The sequence below is a fragment of the Aulonocara sp. 'chitande type north' Nkhata Bay genome, linkage group LG22 (genome assembly GCF_057382095.1).
Source record: "Aulonocara sp. 'chitande type north' Nkhata Bay isolate Kocher_YH1m ecotype deep benthic linkage group LG22, A_spYH_male_GT1.1, whole genome shotgun sequence".
NCBI classification, from domain to species: Eukaryota; Metazoa; Chordata; class Actinopteri; order Cichliformes; family Cichlidae; genus Aulonocara; species Aulonocara sp. 'chitande type north' Nkhata Bay.
In genome coordinates, this window is record NC_141364.1 from 7,332,936 (window position 1) to 7,353,114 (window position 20,179).

The 20,179-nt window shown below is 41.9% G+C and overlaps 2 protein-coding genes across 4 annotated transcripts; both read right to left on the reverse strand.

Annotated features, from left to right (window-relative positions):
- Positions 1–2,203: 2,203 nt before the first annotated feature.
- zbtb22b (zinc finger and BTB domain containing 22b) lies at positions 2,204–10,947 on the reverse strand. Of its 2 annotated transcripts, none has more exons than XM_086280718.1 (5): positions 10,484–10,947; positions 8,244–8,456; positions 6,785–7,534; positions 6,348–6,626; positions 2,204–6,009 (listed from the first exon to the last, which is right to left on the reverse strand). In XM_086280718.1, the coding sequence occupies exons 2-5, from the start codon at positions 8,454–8,456 to the stop codon at positions 4,924–4,926; spliced, it is 2,328 nt and encodes a 775-aa protein (XP_086136844.1). In that variant the 5' UTR covers positions 10,484–10,947; the 3' UTR covers positions 2,204–4,923. The 2 variants fall into 2 exon arrangements, with proteins under 2 accessions (XP_086136844.1, XP_086136843.1); XM_086280717.1 differs by lacking the exon at positions 10,484–10,947 and adding an exon at positions 10,279–10,428.
- A 341-nt stretch (positions 10,948–11,288) lies between these two features.
- On the reverse strand, positions 11,289–19,938 carry kifc1 (kinesin family member C1). 2 transcript variants are annotated; one of them, XM_086280721.1, is made up of 17 exons: positions 19,805–19,938; positions 18,585–18,669; positions 18,281–18,374; positions 17,964–18,017; positions 17,712–17,795; positions 17,224–17,416; positions 16,945–17,110; positions 16,661–16,828; positions 16,371–16,484; positions 16,121–16,207; positions 15,821–16,018; positions 15,263–15,427; positions 15,007–15,145; positions 14,746–14,885; positions 14,581–14,654; positions 14,354–14,429; positions 11,289–11,934 (listed from the first exon to the last, which is right to left on the reverse strand). In XM_086280721.1, exons 2-17 carry the CDS (start codon positions 18,654–18,656, stop codon positions 11,890–11,892), a joined length of 1,869 nt encoding a protein of 622 aa, XP_086136847.1. In that variant the 5' UTR covers positions 18,657–18,669; positions 19,805–19,938; the 3' UTR covers positions 11,289–11,889. The 2 variants fall into 2 exon arrangements, with proteins under 2 accessions (XP_086136847.1, XP_086136848.1); XM_086280722.1 differs by lacking the exon at positions 19,805–19,938 and adding an exon at positions 19,732–19,785.
- Between the last annotated feature and the right edge of the window lie 241 nt (positions 19,939–20,179).

Consider the following 20,179-nt stretch of genomic DNA (forward strand, 5'->3'; position numbering starts at 1 on the left):
TTTCATGTATGAAAATAACAAAAATACTAAAGTCGGGTTTTCAGCAGCAACTCTGAGATTCTTCCATCGTTTCTTTTCTCTCAGTAAAAATATTTTGAGCTCCTTTTTTTCATGTGATGGAGACTGATGGTTTTTAGTTTCAGTACAGTTTAACGGTGAAAGCTGCAGGAAACAGAATAATAACATCTACACTCATCATTTCAACCCAGGGCAGTAAAGGCATCGAGATCTGCTCAGACCCGTCACGCACCGGAGGGTCGAAGCTGATAAATACTGTGAACCATCTTTGGTCTGGAACCTGTTTTGTTTTCAGAGGAAACAAATCTGCATTTAAAGATGTTCAGGTGACAAAAGAAGCTCAAATTATCAGAGCGGTCTGAGCAGCTTTCAGGAACAAACACGTCCATGCAGAAAACATGTTCTTCAGGTTTTATCTTCTTCTTTGTCACATTATGAATTATTTTCAAAGCAGCTTTACCTTTTGTTAAAACATATCTCTTATTTAACACATACTTTATCAGATACACACCCATATTTGACCTTCCTGTATCAGTTTACACCACATGGAAACATTAACTCTGACGTCCTGAACATAATCCAACATCAACGACTCCTGAAGTAAAAATTACCGTCAGTACAAACAGGTTTAAACAGGTTTAGTTTCTGTGAACATAAAACTGGATGAATAAACAAACAAATGAACTACTTGTTTTGGTCACATGACCATCGTGTGTAAAGTGTTCAAATGCATTAATCTCCACATTTAAGCATGAAATCATCATATTTAGACGTCTCTCACACAGTCGCTGAGTTTTCTCTGCAGCCGTTCAGCAGTTGACAAAAACAAACAGGATCAAACCCAAACAACCAAATCTGAGTCATACAGGAAACTCTGGAGGTCAAAGGTCACTGTACAAAAGCCAACAGTCTGCACCGAGTCTGAGCTCCAAACCTGCGTATAAAACATCTAAGCTGAGCCTTCACAGAAGGTAAAACATTCACTCTGAATCTCTTTGAGCTGGAAAACATCTCTAAAGGCTAAATATTCATGAGGTCACCAATAACTGCTCTGTGCTGCACGTCTGATTTTCATAAACACACACAACTATCGCACTGCTGCAGATGTGTGTAACAGTAACACCTGTATGACCAGAGGGCGGCACAGCTCTTTGAAAGGAAAGTCACTCAGAAAAGAATGACTTATTGATAAACATAATAACACACCTCCCGTCGTGGAAAACGTTTCTCTTTAATTGCACTCATTTTGTATTTATCACTGTAATTTTCTCTTTTATCTTCACTCTAGCACAGACCTGAAAACCTTTCAAAATAAACTAAACGATCAACAGAATGTGAATAAAAAGCTTCAAAACATCTGGGCCTAAAACATCTGCATACTCATCCTGCAGACTGGGCTGTTCTTCAGTGCAATACCGATTCGTACCACAAGATGGCGCACTGACTCAACATTAACTTTATTTGGGGAGGTAAGCCATAAAGATTCCGTTCTTTTTATAATAGTGGTCAGAAAAAGGTAAAATCTTCGAGGGTAAATGGGATTCAGGCTGAAGAACTGCTCACCTGTGGTTTAATACACCTGTCTGTGTTCTCAGCAGTAATAATTAATCAAATAATTATTTTTTTAATAATTGCATCAAACCAGTTAGTAACATTTAAAAACCACACTGAGGAAAATATCCGAAAATTAAAATGAAAGCACGACTCACTGCAGACCTCTACATTATGTTTTAAATACTATTAGGTTCTTCTACATATAGAGATCCACCAAAGATGTAAAGTAAGTATATATAGATCAGCTTCCTCCCTATGAGCTCAATAACAACTAATATTATTATGTTTTTATGGTAGCCTGTTAACTTTAAAGTTAACGGGCTACCATAAAAACAGCAAGTACAGCAGTACAGCAATGATGTCATTGTTCCCTCATCAATGTGCAACATTTTTAGAATGAAGCTCCAAAATCTAATCGTCTACTCCCAAAAACAAAAATTATTAAATTATGTTTTATAATTGTGCATCTCAGAACATTTGAATATCACGACTATCAAATTTTCATATATTCCATGTTCATATTCATTACACATAAAGTGAAATATTGGAAGCGTGTTTTCAAACTGTGATGATTATTATTAAAGTCCAGGCTGCTTTGCTGGCGCTCTTCAGCTCGTCTGGTCGAGTGTTTCTCATCTTTCTCTTGATGATTCTCCATTAAATTAACGCCAAAGTCAGGTGAGCTCGAGGACCAATCAGAGAACAACGTGGTCATCAAATCATTCGGGGCTGCTCGAAAAGAAAACTGACATCGCCATGAAGCTCTTCATCAGATGGAAGCTGACGGCTGTGTAGATGACAGATGACATCATTCCTGGTAATATGCTTCCATACAGGCATGAAACATTACATGTAATGAATACAGAATATGTGAAGATTTTCCCCATTTGAATTATGAAAAAATAAACTTTTTAATAATATTCTAATTTTTTGAGATGCACTGGTATAACGCAGTCTACTAAAACCTTCATTTACAAACTTTCCTCAAAGAACCTTTAAAGAAATTTTAAATTTAATTTAAATTTTAAAAAGGCAGAAAAAGTGTGATAATAATAAAAATATAATTAAAGACAGAAATCTCTCTTCATAACAAACAGAATTAAGGATATTTGACTCTCAGTGTGCAGAACAGCTGCTGAAGATGAGGTTCAGTCTTTACCCGCCTCCATAACTTTATCTAAATGTGCTGTGAGACACTCAGAGGAGGTACACTGTGTAGCTTAGATAAGACCTCAGTGAACTAAACATTACTGAACAGATGGCTGCAGGGTAGGAGGGTAGAGAAACTCTCACAGACTTTGTCCTCTGAAAAATCAGATCAAACAACATCTGCATCTAAACGTCGCTCCTGGCCTGATGAATAGATGATGTATATTTCTATATATTTACAGCAACAAGAATATTTTATACTCCTCAAAGCCCCAAAACTCTGCAAACAACAAAGTAATAAAGTGAAAGCAGCAGCAAAACAGTAAGTTAGTCGCCTCCAGCTATAAAAGCTCCAGAGGGGAAGTGATCAGTTACAGGTAGTGTTTGTGTTTGTGTAGAGCTGAAATAAATTTAGCTTCGACTTTTGAACTTCTACACGCGAACATGTTTGAAAGTCACTTCAGTCAGGCTCGAGCTGTACACGTCAATAAATGAGCAGCCTAACGAAATATTCCTCCCTTCATGCATGACTGAGATCAACGGGCTTCCCTTTGTGACGGCGCGACTGAAGCTTCAGCTAAAATAAAGAACCACGTGTAAATCCAACACAGGCTTAAAGTCCAGTTTGCATTTGGTTGCTACAGACTTAAACTTTAATGGTGTAACTGTGGTTTGTGCTGGATGTTTCAAAGCTTTTATTTTGTAGTGTATTTGCTGATGTTTGCTGAGCTTCAGTTTGAGACCAGCAGGTGTTTTACACTCTGAGCCCAGTGATCTGCAAACTATGCAAGAGCACAGTTTATTGTTTATTATCATTTATACTAAATGGAAAAGCCCGGGCATGAAATGCAGGTTATTTCAGAGATGGAATAAACATGTCAAGGCCATCCACCCATTTTTTGCTGCCTACCTGGGTCTAAGCTGAGTTCAGTCACCTCCTCAAGCTCATCTGGTTCTGCCCCGAGGCCTCCTCCCAGCTGTTTGAAGCCTGGTACAAAGTTATCTTGCCCTCTATTAATATTTCCCCCTTCATATCAGTTGTACTCCATATAACTCCCTTCATTAGATTTTACAGTCCCAAAGTTCGATGTGTCTCCCTAAACTGACGGTACTGACTGTAGCTTACAGGCCTCACATCATCTGAGTGAACTGTTTGTGAAGCATTTTTAATGGAAGCATCAGAGAATTAAATAATTTATCGTATCTTCAATTATTAGTCTGTTATGAGTCTAACTAGCAGAAATCTGTGCCTATTTATATATACGGTTTCCTGGTGTATGGTGTGTTCCATAGTCAGTAGTTGGAGTAGCTAGAACATGTCATGGTGGCTGTGTCCATCTTCTACATACAGTCTATATGCTACACGTGGCTCTTTGTTTTCTCGGAGCTGAATCCTCAGGCTGGGCTTCAAACTGGTGCCAGCAGCATCATCTGAAACAACATGGCAGTGCTGAGTTTGGTCTGTTTTGTGGGTCTGAGGCAGGAAAGACTGCAGGGCTGCTGCTGCTGTGAGGAAAGTTTGAAAAAACACAAATCTGCATTTTTCTTGGTTCAAACAAACGTTTAGCGTCTGATTAAGTCAGCTGAGAGTTTCATGAACCCCGGAGCTTTAAAAAAACACATATTTTTTTCAGGTTCAATTTGTTTTTGCAGATTTATGTTTTTTACTCCAATCGTAGCAAATATATCACAAAACAATATTGCAGAAAGTCACAGCAATTCAGAACAGCCATTTTTCTACTCTACTGAGACTATAATGTCCCCACAGAAGGTAACGGTTAGAGAAGCGCTGTCTTTTAGTTTTTGGTTTCCTCCGGACGCACGCGCATATTCTTCACTCAGAATAAACTAATCGTCTCAGGCGTTTTAAACAAATACTCAGAGACAGAAGGTCCGCTTCTACCAGGCCACGATTCAGAGTATTGTGAACTGCGGACAACAACAAGTTTCACACGTTTGTCTCAGAAACACCACAGCAGATGAGTGGAAGTCAAAGTCTCGTTTCCCTGGAGGTCCTTCAGGTTGTGCGCGTCCAACGGGAGCCTCGCCTGTTTTTTACTCGACCTCTGTTTGAAACCTGTCGGCAGTTAAAAGAGTTTCAGAGTTTCTCACTGAGCTTCTTCTTCTTTTCAGAGCAGCAGCAGGAACCAGCAGCTGTTTGCTTGGAAAGAGGCGCCCGTTGGATTCGACACACATTTTGGTTTAAGTCACGCTACTTTCATTGGCACTGACCTCGCACACGTCTTCCTCACACGCACCCCGACCCAACCCCAGACCGCCAAACATCACAGATCCCTGACCCTGGCTCTGGGAGATCGCCCCGAGGAGCGCCCCTGCAGCAGCGGCCATGTTGTTGCTCAGAGCGGCACTGCTGCTGTTACTCATGCTGCTGTTACCGCCGCCACTTCCTGCGGCTGAGAGGCCGCCGTGCTGCGGGGACAACACTGACGTTCCTCCCCTCGCGCCACCTCCCAGGACGCCTCCCTGCCCACCCTCACCTGCAGACAGGAGGAGGTGGGGGGAGGAAATCAGATCTGGACCATCCTCGCCTCCTCCTCCACCTCTCCTCCCTCCGTCGCTGCCGCTTCCACCTTCGCCGCTCTCTCCCAGCCCGCTGCGCCTCTCGCAGTGCGAGCGGTGCCTCATGAAGCTGTCGCGCCACATGAACTTCTTGCCGCAGCCGAGGCAGTCGTACGGCTTCAGGCCCGTGTGCGTCTTCATGTGCTCGGTGAGGTGATGCTTCATCTTGAACTTCTTGGCGCAGACGGGGCAGTGGAAGGGCCGCAGGTCCAGGTGCATGTTAATGTGGCGGTCCCTCATGCTCTTGTGGGTGAACGTCTTCCCGCAGTGACACATGAACACTTTCCCTGAACCCCCAGAGCCGCCGCCACTGTTGCCGCCTCCGCCTCCGATTCCTCCGCTCTCTGCGCCATCCACCCCCAAACCACCCTGCACCGACAGGTGGACCGCACCGTGCTCCATACTGGGACCTTTGAAGGACGACCCTCCGATCATACCGCCTGCCATCCCCAGAGGCGGCGCGCTAGCATCCAGCGGGAGTCCGGAGGCCTGGCTGTACAGCAGGATCTGGTTTCCCTGCATGTCCAGTGGGAAGAGCTGAGCCCGGGCCGAGGCTGCAGACTGAACCTGACCCAGCAGCGCCGAAACCGCCCGGTTAGCGTTCTGGTTCTGACCTGCAGCGCCGTCGTGAAGGTGTTGCGCTAAAGTTTGGTCCATGAGACTTCCTTCAAACTTGAGGTAGTCCTCTGAAGACTGGCAGTAGTCGACCTACACACAGGGAAACGTATTAGAGGTTAAGATTATATAAAAATATCTGTCAATCAAGTTTATTTGTAGAGCAGATGCACAAATCAAGAAAGTTTTCAGTTAAAAATTAGGTTTTTTACACATTCTGGTTGCTGTAACTTATTTCAACTAAAGATAGAAATTTCTAAGTTAGAAATTCTTTGTGTGACGTTTTAGCGCCCTCTACTGGTCATATGCAAAACCACCACAGCACCAGCTTACAACAGGTCTGCGTCATTATTTCTACAAAGCAAACCGCCCCTCAGCTACTGTCAGGATAATTAAAGCTGTAATCTGATTACACTACAGTTCCAGCTCACCTGTGACTCCATATCGTTCTCCGCTCTGCCCCCGAGCTCGCCTGAAAGGCTCCTGACGTTTGAGATGTTGAAGTTGCTCCTTTCCCGCTCTCGTGCCAGCTCCATCTCCCTCTCATCCTCATCCTCCTCGTCTTCTCCTCCTTCCTCCCCGGAGACCACGATCAGGTCGTCATCCTCTCTCCGTTCGGTTTTCACCACCACCCACTGCTTGCGAGGCATGATGCTGGGCTGGCTGTAGGTGGGACGCTTCTGCAGCGGCAACGCAGAGTCCTCTCCGTCCTTTTATTGAGATATTTCACATTATGTACAGAAAACACAGGATACAAACAAACAAACTGTAAACACTAACTCGATTATTAAAGTTCAACTTTTCTTTCAAAATAAAAGCTCTTCATACAAATTAAAGGTCGACTATCTTCAGGTTGCTCAGACCTCACCTGATAGGATGAAACCCCAAAGCTGTCGCTGACCCCGACCTCCTGCTCTGACACTGAGCTCATCTTCTTCCTCCTCCCGCTGCCTCCTCCTCCTGTGCTTCCTCGTTTCCTTTGATGGTACAGCACCTCCTCCTCTTCCTCCTCGGCTTCCTCTTCCTCCTCAATAAGGAAGGCTTCTTCGCCTCCTGATGGAGTGCAGTAGCTGGGGGTGTTGTTAGCCCCGCCTCCATCTCCAGAAGCTCCCGTTGCAGCCGCGCCACCTCCCCCAAAGCTGCTCCCATCCCTGGGGCTGAAGTAGTTGGTGCTGCTGGGTGATTGGCTCTCGCTCACCGACGGGCGGCTGGGAGGCTGGGAGGCTCGCGGGGGCTCGTTAGACTCAACAACCTGGACTTGACCAACACTTCCAGCACCAGCAGCTCCATTACCACCACCTGCTCCACCGTCACCATTGCTGCTGCTACAGCCAGAGTTGGCTGATCCTCCAGCTCCACTTATTCCATCCTGCACAGCCCCACCTCCTCCACCTCCGCCGCTCCCTCCTGCCGCCGCGGCTCGGCCCTCCTTCAGTAGCTCCGTGCATTTGTCCACAATGTGCCACATCTGCAGGACGCTGCCCACTGTGAGGTAGTTGACGATGTCATCGCGGAGCATCTGGAGCTGACCCGTGTAGGCGCAGCTCAGCACGCTCTCAAACGCCAGCGGGTCCATCACTGCCGGGATGGAGACCGTGGACATGTTCTTCAGTAGTACCTGGAGGCGGATGGAGATCACAACATCACAGTAATGAAGCTTTTTCATTTTGTAACGATCCCTCCTGCCTCCTCCTCCTCTCCCTCATCACACTGCAACATTACCCACATGGTCAGAGTCCAGCTCCAAGTGATTTTCTGGTGTACACAGACAGTAAATCTGTCTGCCAGCCCCTCAGACAGGTAACAGGGGTCTGATGAAACCTCCCACCAGTTTCACTAAGCAGATATTTGGCAGATGACTGAGGCTCTCTCGAAAACCAATTATTACAGCATAAAAAAGCACAAGTAACGTGTTTGTGTGAGGCTGCTGTCACACAGTAGGTCTTTATTATCTTCTAACTCTGAGCTCCCTTAAAATTAACCTGCGTGACTGTTCACATCTATTCTGTCTCGCCTCGTTTATTCTGTTTTTCTGAGGTAGAAATAAGAAGCGGCAGATGGCTTCAAACCCAGATTCACATTTTATGTCTCCGGCGTGTTAAAGACACAGATCTTGTGTTAGCAGAAACTGGGAGAAAATGCAAACAAGCTGCTGATTACACAACCAACTGAAAATATCTGTAAGACCAACTAATCCTGTCACCTGTCTGTCTTTCTATAGGCAATCTAATGTTCTAAAGTTTTGCTCAGGCACAAACTGCGACAGCTATTCTTGTCTGACGCTAATAAAGATCCAAGGCTGAGTGAGAGTCAGTGTGTTCATCCACCTGGTCGTGGAAGTAAGGCGAGGACGCAGCCAGGACGCAGCGGTGGGCCTTGAACACTTGTCCCTGGACATGGATGGAGAGGTCGCAGAGGCTGCCGTCCTCTCTCTGCCGGTTCAGGCTGTCCAGCACCGAGGTCTGAGCGCCCGGGAAGCAAACCTGAACCACTGAGCCGCTGCCGCTGCTGCTTCCCACCTCCATGGGCACAGACTGCATCTGTGAGGAAGAAAAACCTTCATGACTCCCACAGCCGGAGGTTAAACTCTGACTTTAGATTCATGGCAGTCCTTCCTGGTTTGTTACTGCTGACTGGCAGGTTGTGGCTTTAAATCTGAGGCTTTAAATTACACGAACAGTGAATCTATTCAAGTATGGAGGAAGCTCTTTGAATGGGTCACATGACTGCACCTCTCAGGTAATTAGGTATCAAATAAAATATCATGTTAAGAAAAACGGCTGTTTTATTTATGAAAACAACCGTGACCGCAGTTTGCAGTTTATTGGGTTACTGGGTTGTTGGAATTAACGCGGGACAACAGCCCTGCAACAAATCTCCACCTCGCTCACGGCAGAGGGTTCAGATCTTTCTATAAAACGTTTGCAGCTGTGCTGAAACAATCAACAGTTATTTTCCATTTAAACAAATCTTTTTTTTTTTAATTTAGTTTCTTTCATTTTAATAAATATATAAAGAGAAGAGATTGAAACTTCAAATAATTACAAAACAATTACAGAAAAGCTGAAAATCCTCAGAGTGGAAACATAATTTTAGCTGTCTCTTTAAAATTACACAAAATTAATGATTAAATAATCGTTACTGATGTAATTTCTGTCAATCAGCTAATCAACTAATCGCCGAATCTCTGATTAAATTTATGATAATTTTAGAGGTGAAGGGCTTTAAACTCAACTATGCTGGATTTCAAACAAAGTGCATCACAGAGGAATGTGACTGTAGGCAATATAAATGTAAACTTGAAGATATTTATCAGTAATTAAGGTAAACTAAGTAACATGTGATAAAACTTGTAACCTTTATAAAAGTTTTGGTAAACATATTTATGGAAAATTTAAGGAATGACTGCAGACTCACTGATGGTGCTTATACAGCTCAGAGTAACGCTGGTGCAGTCTTACATCATCACCTACACCTGTCAGTCTTTTCTGATGTAATGATATGTAGGGAGGTTATTTAAATAATTACTATAAATTTAACGGTGACGCACTTTCTTTGAACATCAGAAGTAATATTTTCCTTTAATCTGACCTTTTCATTCCAAAATTAATTACATTTAAATAAATTAAATGGAAAAAAATAATGTTACCTGAAAACTCAAAGCTATATGTTTCAGTTAAAATAGTTTAAGTTTATATATATAATCATGTTGAACTCATTGATGATGACAGAGGCAGAGAAACTGACTTCATTAGAGATGTTAATGCTCTGAAAGGATTTGAATTTTACCTCAGAAACACTGGAAATCTGTCCCGTCATTAAGGAAGCAGATAGCCTCAGTTAGAGGACAGTGACAGCCTGATTTTATCCGCCTGTCTGTGAGCCTGACATCACTGACAGGCTGCACATCACACACAAACTAAACTTTATTAATCCCAAAAGTTACAGCAGCCAAAAACCATCAACACAACCTCTGACAGAAGAGCTGCAACCAGAACAGCTCAGTAACATAAACACGATTAAAACCAAAACCAGAACAAGTTAAAAACACACAAAAAAATCAAAAAGTGAAATAAAAATAAATACTAGAGTTCAATAACAAACCTAAACGCCCAGTTATAATCAGCTGCTCAGTTTATGCAGCACATCAAATATTTACTGTAGTTATGACAGCTGACATCATCGGTGTCATTCTGAACTTCACATTAAACTGGAGCAGCACATCTGTGCAGAGCCTCCTTCATTAAACTCATTAATTAATCATCAGAAACCCGCACAGTCCACGCCGGACATAACCGGCAGACTTTATGGGGAGAAAAAAAGAAAAAAAATCAACAGCTGGACTGCACACTTTAACTTTACCGCTACAAAAGCGAAGCTGCTGGTTGGAAATGCAGCTGTGCTCGCGGTGCAGATGTTTTTTCCCCGGTGGCGGTGTTCTCCGTTCAGACGGACAAACGGCGGCATCTGGAAAACCGTCAGAGCTCCGGTCTCCAATCACAGCCGCACAGATGTGACGTTAGCCTGCTAGCTAGCCCCGTCGGGCCGCCGCCGACGTTAAACTCACCGTTTTCAGTTGACACCTGAGCCCGTTACAGTCCGGCCTCTGACCGAGCGGAGGGCGGCGGGTCCTGCCGGTTCATCCAGGCCCTGAAGTTTGGGGAGCATTTTTGAGAAAAAGCTCCTCGCAGCTGATCTCCGCAGCAGCAGACAGCCACACGTCGCCTTTAAGAGCGACCCAGACAGACGAGCCAGACTTTGGCCGACACAAAATAAACTAAAAAAAAAAAGCCTGAAAACACTCAAACATGCTGCTCATACATCACTCCTGCTGAAAACTACCGTGTTACAAACAAACAACTATATCTGACTGCAGGCTGGGTTTAAACTTTAACTATTTAAATACAACACAGAAGAAACTTTAAAAACATTAAGGTTCATTTGAAAGAAAATAAGAATATGAAGTTCAAATTTACATTTTGTACTGGACACCGAGGAAACCTTAGCCCTTACATATACTTCTGTCGTGCCTTCACAGTATGGACCAGGACACGAATTAGATCATGATTTAAAATTGATAATTTAATATTTAAAATGTATAAATAGCTCACCTATCTAATAAATGGATGATTAATCATATATAACTTCATATAATCATTACAAACGTTATACATCATTAAAAAAAAATCCTCATAGTTAACATTTACAAATATTAATACTGAAGATTACAAAGATCAACATTAAGACCAGTCTGCATTCAAAGCAGTGATAGAAAATAGTGTGGGGCATTTCCCCACACTCACTGAAATGGCATCCAAGATGCCTTCATAACTTTAAGAAAAGGAAAGAAAAAAGGCAATAAAATGCAACAGCCTTTAAATTTGGTTTTATTTGTAAAGTAGATGTCATAGCATACATGTTAAATAAACATTTAATTAATACATACTAATGATATGGCATCCAAGGAAATGGGTAAAAGAAAACTAAAAATCAGTAAGTGATGTAGACTTGTAAAATAGCCATTATATACAGTATATACACAAACATAATCTAACATTGGTGAAAACACTCAATGTTACTGTCATTCACTTCCAACAGCAGGTAAACACAAGAGTTACATTAGAAACTGACTAATGTCTGAGTTTACCGCTCACTTCATGCTAAAACCGCTGAAAGAGGAGAAAAAAAACAAAAAAACAAAAAAACAAAAAAAACAGCCCACTTAAAACTCTTAAATGTGTTAAATCTGGAGTGAAAAAAAATTTTTTTTTTCCTTTTTTCTTTTTATTGAAATGCACAGCAACTCCTTTTGTGGTGAAGCTAGCATTACTACACACAAGTACAGATATATGGAAGGTTTGAAGCATATTAGATTCAGACAAGTTGTTTGAAGTACTAATTAGAAGAAATGACATTTTGAACCTGAGATGAACCTAAAAAGTAGAAAACTCAGGATTTAAAAAAAAAAAAATTCTACTTTTTGTTTGCAGTCGCTGTCCCTATGACGCAGTCGTTCACCTGCGGGGGAGAAAACAAAACAAAATTGTCAAAAATGTTAAAGTTACAGTGAAACTTCAAATCCTTGTACACTTCAGTGGTATTTATACTGTAAACCTAATCCCTATGCTGTAAACTGGCATGTAACTCTAGGAATCACTCATTTCATCCACTTTTGCCACCATTTTCCACATTAATTAGAAGAAAAAATGAAATAAATGAATCGATTAGCTCAAAGAAATTCCACTGCAGACGAGTGTTTGTGGTTAAACTGCAAAGCAAGCCACGCACATGGTGCAGGCCACTTCTGTGGGCTCTATCAGGGATTTATGTGACTAGTCGACTAATTGTCACTAGTCTGTATCAGACTTACCAGTCGTTCAATCTAATTGTTAAAATTTTAATTGATGCCCAATGCTGGTACATTGTGTTCTAAATGTTAGGCAGCGATCTGCCACCAGATGGCGCACTGTTGTTGAGAAACACCATAAATCTATTAATCTACCCTGATCTTCTTGTTAACACTGAGATCGCAGATACACACAGAGGAAATTAGTTTTCTCAAAGGTGGAAAACCTCTCCTTTAGGAGAGCAGTTAAGTCAATGGGAGAGGGGCTCAGAGTAGAGTCACTACTTCACATCAAAAGGTGACAGCCACCTGGGCAAGGTGTTCCAGCTGGGCACGTCCTACCAGGAGGAGGCCCCAGCATCCTTGGTCATGCTAGCCAGTTTACATCTATCAGCTGTGGTCAGGAGTGGTCCTTCCTGCTGCCCCCACAACCTGACTAGAAAGCGGCTGTATAATGTATTACTTTGTTACTAAATTTCTGCTTCTATTGAAAAGGTTGTCATTAATTTTCAGCAGCCTGAATCATTCGCGCCACACTCAGTCGTACTTTTAGATTCTCAAATGATTGTCATATTTTAATAGAACATCTTTTGTAGTAACGCATTTTCATTTGTATTTAACAGAATGTGATAAATGGATAAGATACATCTGCGTCTAGTTTGACAGTTTCTATTAATCAGTTCTGAAAATTAACTCAATATCTGAATGTTCCTTAGTTTTACTTTAGTTGGTTAGTCTAATTATTTCCCCCTCGATTAGTCGACTAGTAAATAAGACGCCAGGAACATCCCTACTCTTCAGACAAAACGTGAATATGAATTACACATAGGGCTGCTCGATTATGGCAAAAATGATAATCACGATTATTTTCACTGAAATTGAGATCACGATTATTTGACGATATTTATTTAACCCTTTAAGACCTACTATAGAACCAAGTCCACCAGAGCTTATATTATTTTTTTTTTTTTTTACATGCTGTAGTGCCATTTGTGGGAGCATTTCAAGTTGCTATACATCAATACAACTGTTATAGCCCATATTTTAATAATATGTATGCATTAAGTGCATAGTAATTACATAAATTGCAAAAAAGTGCAATAAACTACAAAAAAAAATTGAAAATCGCTTTTGTTTTGTTTACATATATTTCTACTTGGAGAAATTTAAGAGGCTTATCCCTCAAAACTTTAAATACAATAAAGTTGCAAAAAATAGTTTACAACAACAGGACATTTATTTTGAGTGTCTTCATAGTTTTATTTTGGAGATACAGCAATTTTTATATACTGCAGGAAAAACAAAAAACAATCCTATGATGCAGATTTGCAAAGAAAACAGCATGTGCATCATTTCACTGTGGGAAGTGTTACGAACAGCTGATAGGAACGGCAAAGCGTGTTTCTGGAATATTATGTTTTTGTTCCTGCAAGCGCTTTTTATGCAATTTTTGCAAAGCTATATGTGGAACGAAACCGTGACCGAGGACAAGCTGATGGCATCAGATGTAAGTACAACTCCTCCGGTTTCATATGCAAAACAAATTATTGCGCTAGCTTACACGGTTCAGGTTCTACAGGGATTTAACAATAGTTACGCAAAACGGAGCATGCAGCTCTGACCGGCTTTAAAGGGTTAACAATGACTTTAAAAAAATAATATAAAATAGTGTGCAACACCACTGAAGTTTTTTTTTTTTTTTTTTTAAACTCTCTTTTCAACCAACGGCAGTCACTCTCCAAATAACTTCTGCTTAGCTTCCCGAGCTTCCCTCGGGTCCTCTTAATCAGCGGTCTCCAACCTTTTTTGCGCCACGGACCGGTTTATGCCCGACAATATTTTCACGGAACGGCCTTTAAGGTGTCGCGGATAAATTAGGGAGGGGCTAATAATCGGCTCAGTCATTTTTAATGATCGTTGAAAGCCCAGATCGTAATCGTGATTAAAATTCGATTAATTGAGCAGCCCTAATTACACACCAAGGTATTAAAATGGATATGGAGTATGGCTTTGGTTTACCATAAACAGCTAACGTAAGGACATCATTAATGTACTCTGTCCAATGAACACTGGAAACAAGACTGCACTGACCTTGCTGGCAAACCTCAATGAGTTTAGAGTTTCCCCAAAGCTGTCGGGCTCCGGGGCGATGTTAACAAACATCAAGCTGCAGATAAAGACATCCAAAATTAGCGCCAAAGAATAAACAGTCACAATCTGAAGTGATGGGATCAAACTCTGTTAAATATTTATTGGGGATAAATTCCTTCAGTTTTATGTATCGTCATTATAAAGATTTGTGATGTCAACAAACTCACGTTTTGCTGTTCCCCCCCAAACATCCCTGCAGGAGGTAGGTGAGCTTCGAGTTCCTGTAGGGAACGTAACTCTCCTGAAACACAAAGGCCAAAAAAATCATTAATACTGTAAACGTAAAGAAAGCAGGTGTGACATCTAAGACTACAGAAACTGCAGCTGCAGACCTTGTTGGCCAGAGCGGCGATAACGATGCCCAGGTTGGACAGCGAGCCGTTGATGGCGGTCATCTCTTTGAAACGGTCACCCTGAGACTGGCTCTTCACCATTCGCTCACTGCCAGCCAAGTCCACCAGGCACAGAGTGGCTACATCGGAGCAGATTTTGCACTGGTTACAGTAACAATAACTAACCAGACTCAATATTATAGATCCAAAAAGAAGAAACCACATTCCTGATGCTGGTACTTCCAGTGGGATTATACTCACATTTGCACTTGACATCCCTGCCGGCATTAACTCCCTCAATATCCAGCTGGAAGACTGAGTGGGAGCGAGACGAGCGGTCATTCTGGGCTGTCTGGGCAGTGGAGCGATTCTGATTGGCCAAAGCAATGAGACCGAGAACCTGAGAGGACGAGGGGACGTTTTAAAACACATAGAGCACTGATAAAAGTTTGGTAACAATTTGTCAGCCGATTTGAAATTAATTTTGTTCTGAGCTACAGATGTCTGTCTGCTGTACCTGATCCTCATTGGAGACCCGCTCATAAGTGAGATTAGTGATTGTCACTTCGTTGCTGGTTGTCTTGCGGATCTCATGCTCCGGTCTCTTGCTGGACTTGCCGGTGTACAGAAGGTCCCTCAGGGTCTCATTGTAAATTTCAACAAAGCTTGCTGTGAACGTGAACTGAAATAAAAACTAAAATGAGCACATTCCCTCATAAACGCACCGCGAGGGCACACAGCAGACTGCAGTGTGAAAGCCCTCTGACGCTGAGGAGCAGAAGCAATTTAACACTAATGTGAGACTTTTGTGGATAAAAAGAAAAGCACAACATTAACAGTGCGGCAGATTAATCATAAAAGCTCCACTCATCTGTATGCTCAAAATCATCTTTGGTGCTTAAGGAAATATGGCCGACTGTGGTAGAAAAGCAGTCTGGTCTTAGATGAACAACCTATAACACTAACTACTCAAGTCTTTCAGATAGTCTGCAGTTTAAAAGCTGCTGCTCTACCACCGTGTAAAGCTGCTACCACTGACCTTCTCTTCAGACATTCAAACACAAACCAAACCAACCTCCCAGCCTTGTTCTCCCAGTTTTCCTGCAGCTTTAAAGATCTGTTGCACAGCTCTGGGAATGACACCTCTGGTCTCGTCAACCTCGTCCCCCTCCATGGTGTACGTCTTCCCGCTGCCGGTCTGACCGTAGGCAAAGCAGCAGACATTGTAGCCGTCCAGTGCTGACTGCACCAGCAGTGAGATCTCCTCAAAGACCTGAAGATAAAGACAAATTTATACATTTCCTCCACGCACAGGCGGGGACCGCAAAATGAAAAACAGTTTATTCTTTGATATACTGTAAAATGTGATATTCACCTCCTGCTGGGAGGCCCGAGGACCAAACACACGGTCGAAGCTGAAGTTGTAATTCTTCTGAGTGTCAGCAGTTTTGCCCGTGTGAGACTGAAAAGCACAAAAACTCAGTTCAGTTGGTTGTTTGTGCTTCCTCTTTGGGTTAGGGTTCATCTACGCTGACACTGAATTACACGTGTTAACTCACACAGAACTCAAATTCTCTGCAGCCAACAGTTTCTTTAAACATGCGTTAAGCGGTCCTCATTCTTACCTCCTCGGTTTTAGCCAGCGTTATCGCTTTATTGTCGCTTGTGGCGAGTTGTACATGTTTGGGAAGGCCTCCACCTACCAGAGGACGCACTCTGCAGAACACTCTGATATTACCCTGCAAGAGATACAAGAGTGAGACTGAAACTTAATATTTTATTGGTTGCAGCAAAATCCGAAGGATGATTGGACAAATGTGACCAGCACACACCAAAAACAACCAAAGAACAGAGAAAACATTCACATTTTGTGCACATGAAGAGGCACTTTTATTGGTAACAGAGGCAAACTTGCCTTGAGCTCTTGTATGGTGTTGTGGAGCCGTCTGCGCTCCATCTCTCCAGCGTAAAGTTCATCCTTCTGCTGGGCCACAGTTTCTTTCAGAGACCGAACCTCCTCCTCGAAGTCTCTGAGGTTTACCTGCACACGGGCCAGAGTCGACTCCTGCACAGAGAGCTTCATCTGGAGCAGAAAGAACAAATGATATTAAGGTTTGGCAGGTCAGCCCATCTGTACGTTTATCTAGTGATAATAAACAAGCACGGCCATTCTCAGCTGCTGTTCAGTCAATCTTTTACCTTCAGAGTCTGCAGCTCCGTCTCTTGGCTGTCTCGGAGAGTCTCCATCACTCTGTATTTCCCCTCCAAGTTGGTGAGCTCCTTCTGCAGAAAGTTCTTGTCACTCAAGACTTTCTCCAGCTCATCCTGGACTCCAGCCAACACCTGCAGCTTCATCTCATACTCCCTAAAAATCCCAGAAGATAAAAGCAAAGTCAAGTTGTCAATGGTTAACACGACAATTTCAGGAGTAAAATTCCTAACTGAACGTTTATTTTCCAAATGAAATAGTCCTCATACCCATTCTGGCTCCTCTGTATCTGAAGCTCCTTCTCCACTTCCACAATTTTTCTGTGGCTCTGGGACACAGAGTCTTTGAGAACCTCATTTTGCTGATTCAGAGTCTTAACTTTTATTTGGTAGGTACGGACCTTATCCTCCATGTCGCTGACCTTGCCCTTCAGATCCCAAGGGTTTCGTTTTTGTGTTCCACCTGTACACAAACGCAACATTTTCAATTTGTTTTTTTCCGGTCTGTTAAGAAAAACTATTCTACAGAAGCAACCTTTAAACTTCAACTTCCATTTAGGTGCTTCATGCTTATGGTCGTGTTTGCACAAACTCACTCAGAATCGTGGCTTATTTCAATGTACTGGGTCACTTTTTTCACACTTTGAAACATTTTCAAAAGCATTTAAAATTTATGGAGGGTTATTAACAAATCAAAGCCCCAAAATATAAACGTTTAGTTGTCAGAAGAAAAGAAATGAGCAGAATTCATTTCTCACCTGTTTTTGTGCCGGTGGATGCAACGGGTTGTTTCATGTTGCCTCCCTTTGATGTAGTTGAAGCTACAGACTGCTTAATGACACCTAAACAGTAAATAGATGCATTAAATGATCACATGTTCATCTGGGACCAAGATATGACATTGTCCATGAACAAATTTAATTAAACTTTAAAACTGCTTAATCACTGCTCCAGATGAAGGTTTGTGACCACAGTGTCTAAAGTCCTGCCACATATTTAGCATTTCTTACCTCTAGACGGAGCCGCAGCTACAGTGGCAGCTCCTACAGCTCTAAGAGGCCTAGCTGTGTTGGAGACAGTGAAACAAAAAGGACATTTTTATCAAAATGACAAGAGGACAGAAGCACAATATACAATGTGAAAACGTGTTTTACTCAATGATTTTTTTTAAATAAAGTTAATGCAGTTTTAGTTTTTGACTGGTTTAGTTTGGGGACAGCCTTTTAATGAAGTGCTTTACTGAGATAAAGTAGTTCTCCGACATAAACCAATGTAGTTTGGAGTAAAACAAAAAGATTTCAACACTCAGGATTGAGACGTTACTTACAGATAGGTGCTCGGGTTGCTGCGAGAGCAGGTCGCTTGGTACCAATGACCGTAGCCGCTGGTTTAACCGGATCTGCATCCTTACGGAGTCTCTTCTGCAAAACAAAAGACCCCATTAGCATACAGTGAGAACAAACCTGAGTCTTGCGCAGGTTTTCAGCTGTGGTTTACTAGCCTTCTAAGATACCTGCATGTGCATGTGAGGATGACTCACCTCCAGCAAAAATTAAACTCACAAATACTTAACAGTAATCTAAAAGTCAGACAGTAGCAGTAAAAAGGTAAACAGAAGGGTTTACACAAACCTGTGCAGGTGCCAAGTCCTGGGCATTCTCCGCGAGTACCCTCTTACTTGACATTACTGGCAGGCGGGACATGCTCTGTTGTGGGCTAAGAGGTGAATTATTGTTAAAACAGATACAAAGAAAAAAAAAAAAAAAAACTTGTTTCATCATCATGAACAGCCACAGATTGAGTATATAAACCATTATTCTTAAATTGGGCCTTTAGTGGTTGACTACAGCTGTATGCAAGGCAGATCTGTATATAGTAATGGCAGAAATCTGCCTTTTCACACATTTTTTAAACCCTGTCATGATATTTAAGTTGCACTTTTGTTTTTTCCTAATAATAAAACCAAAAGAAATGTTTTCCTCACTTCAAAGCTGTACTGCCACTCAATAAATCATTTTGCGTTTAAAACCCACTCGACATTTTAACACTCTGTCCTCTGTAGTAGTAATCCTTCGTCAAAGGAGCTTGCAAAGAAAAGCGTCTGGACTTCTTTAAGTTCTTCTTCGTGTTACCCGAGTTGCAGTTGTATTTACCATTAAGCACACCAAGAACAACAACAGTCACTTGCATATCATGTGCCACATTTATTTTGACCAGACAGTAACAACGTGGTAAAGCCAGGTTTTATTAAGTAGCTGTTAAAATAACGTTGGCGTCTCCGATGAGACTTGGGTGTACTAGTAACCAATACAATGGAGACAAACTAGGGTGTTGCACGGTGATCCACACCTGCTTGGACATAACACTCATATAAAAGTGCCTGCTAATAATGAAAATCAATCACACGAAAACGTAATATTTACGTTTACAGTGAAAATCACACGATTTAGCGTTAACTCAACTCAGATAAACTTTTAATAGACCCCTATAACAGAGGTCCGACTTTAGTAACTTACCGAGTATGATGTGAGCCTAAACAAAGCCACTGTGTCCACAGTTTTTAGCATTTACATTAAAAAAAACTTAACTTGCGTAATTATCGAGTTAAACCAAGATAGAAAATCTTACTGGGACACGCTAATTTTTAAATCAGCTTCGATTAAATTACATAAAGACATCACCGACACTAAACCCGTTCGTATGATCGCTAACGTTGACGGCAGATACCCTTAGTACGAAAAGGAACTTCTACATTAAATTACAAAACTTTGCTCTTACGGTTTAAGTCGAGTTCCGCAACACAAACTGCAGATTAAAACACACACTTCACTGTAATATATGAAACAATTACCTTATAAACAATTTCCGTGTCCGCGGGATCTCCGTCCTCGACCGTTTAAATTTGAATTGAACTACCTTGGTGAGCGTCTTGCCGTGATTGGCCGAGATAGCCCGAACCCCGCCCCGTACGTGTGTATGCGTGTTTTGTCTTTCGGAGTTTTCTGCTTGGGCGGGATATACCCTGTTTGAATACTTGTCTCCAGTGCTAAAGGCCAAATTCTAACTGACTTATGATCAAACGAAACAATTAAAAAAAAAAGTCGTATAATTTTAGTATATACGAATCGCTTTCTTTTTCAAGTACATTAATTAAATATATATATAATTGTTATAATCAATTTTTTTTAGCTACATTGTTTAAAATAAACATCGTACGGTGGCCCGG

Excerpts from the sequence above, each read along its gene's own strand:
- zbtb22b (XM_086280717.1), bottom strand. The coding sequence starts at position 10,383 with ATGCCGCCGTTTGTCCGTCTGAACGGAGAACACCGCCACCGGGGAAAA. Across the intron at positions 7,535-8,243 it reads CGCCTTACTTCCACGACCAG|GTACTACTGAAGAACATGTC; the intron begins GTGGATGAACAC and ends ATCCGCCTCCAG. Across the intron at positions 6,627-6,784 it reads TTGGGGTTTCATCCTATCAG|GACGGAGAGGACTCTGCGTT; the intron begins GTGAGGTCTGAG and ends TCTCAATAAAAG.
- kifc1 (XM_086280721.1), bottom strand. The coding sequence starts at position 18,656 with ATGTCCCGCCTGCCAGTAATGTCAAGTAAGAGGGTACTCGCGGAGAAT. Across the intron at positions 17,111-17,223 it reads ATACAGAGGAGCCAGAATGG|GGAGTATGAGATGAAGCTGC; the intron begins GTATGAGGACTA and ends TGGGATTTTTAG. Across the intron at positions 16,019-16,120 it reads CTCGGGCCTCCCAGCAGGAG|GTCTTTGAGGAGATCTCACT; the intron begins GTGAATATCACA and ends CTTTATCTTCAG.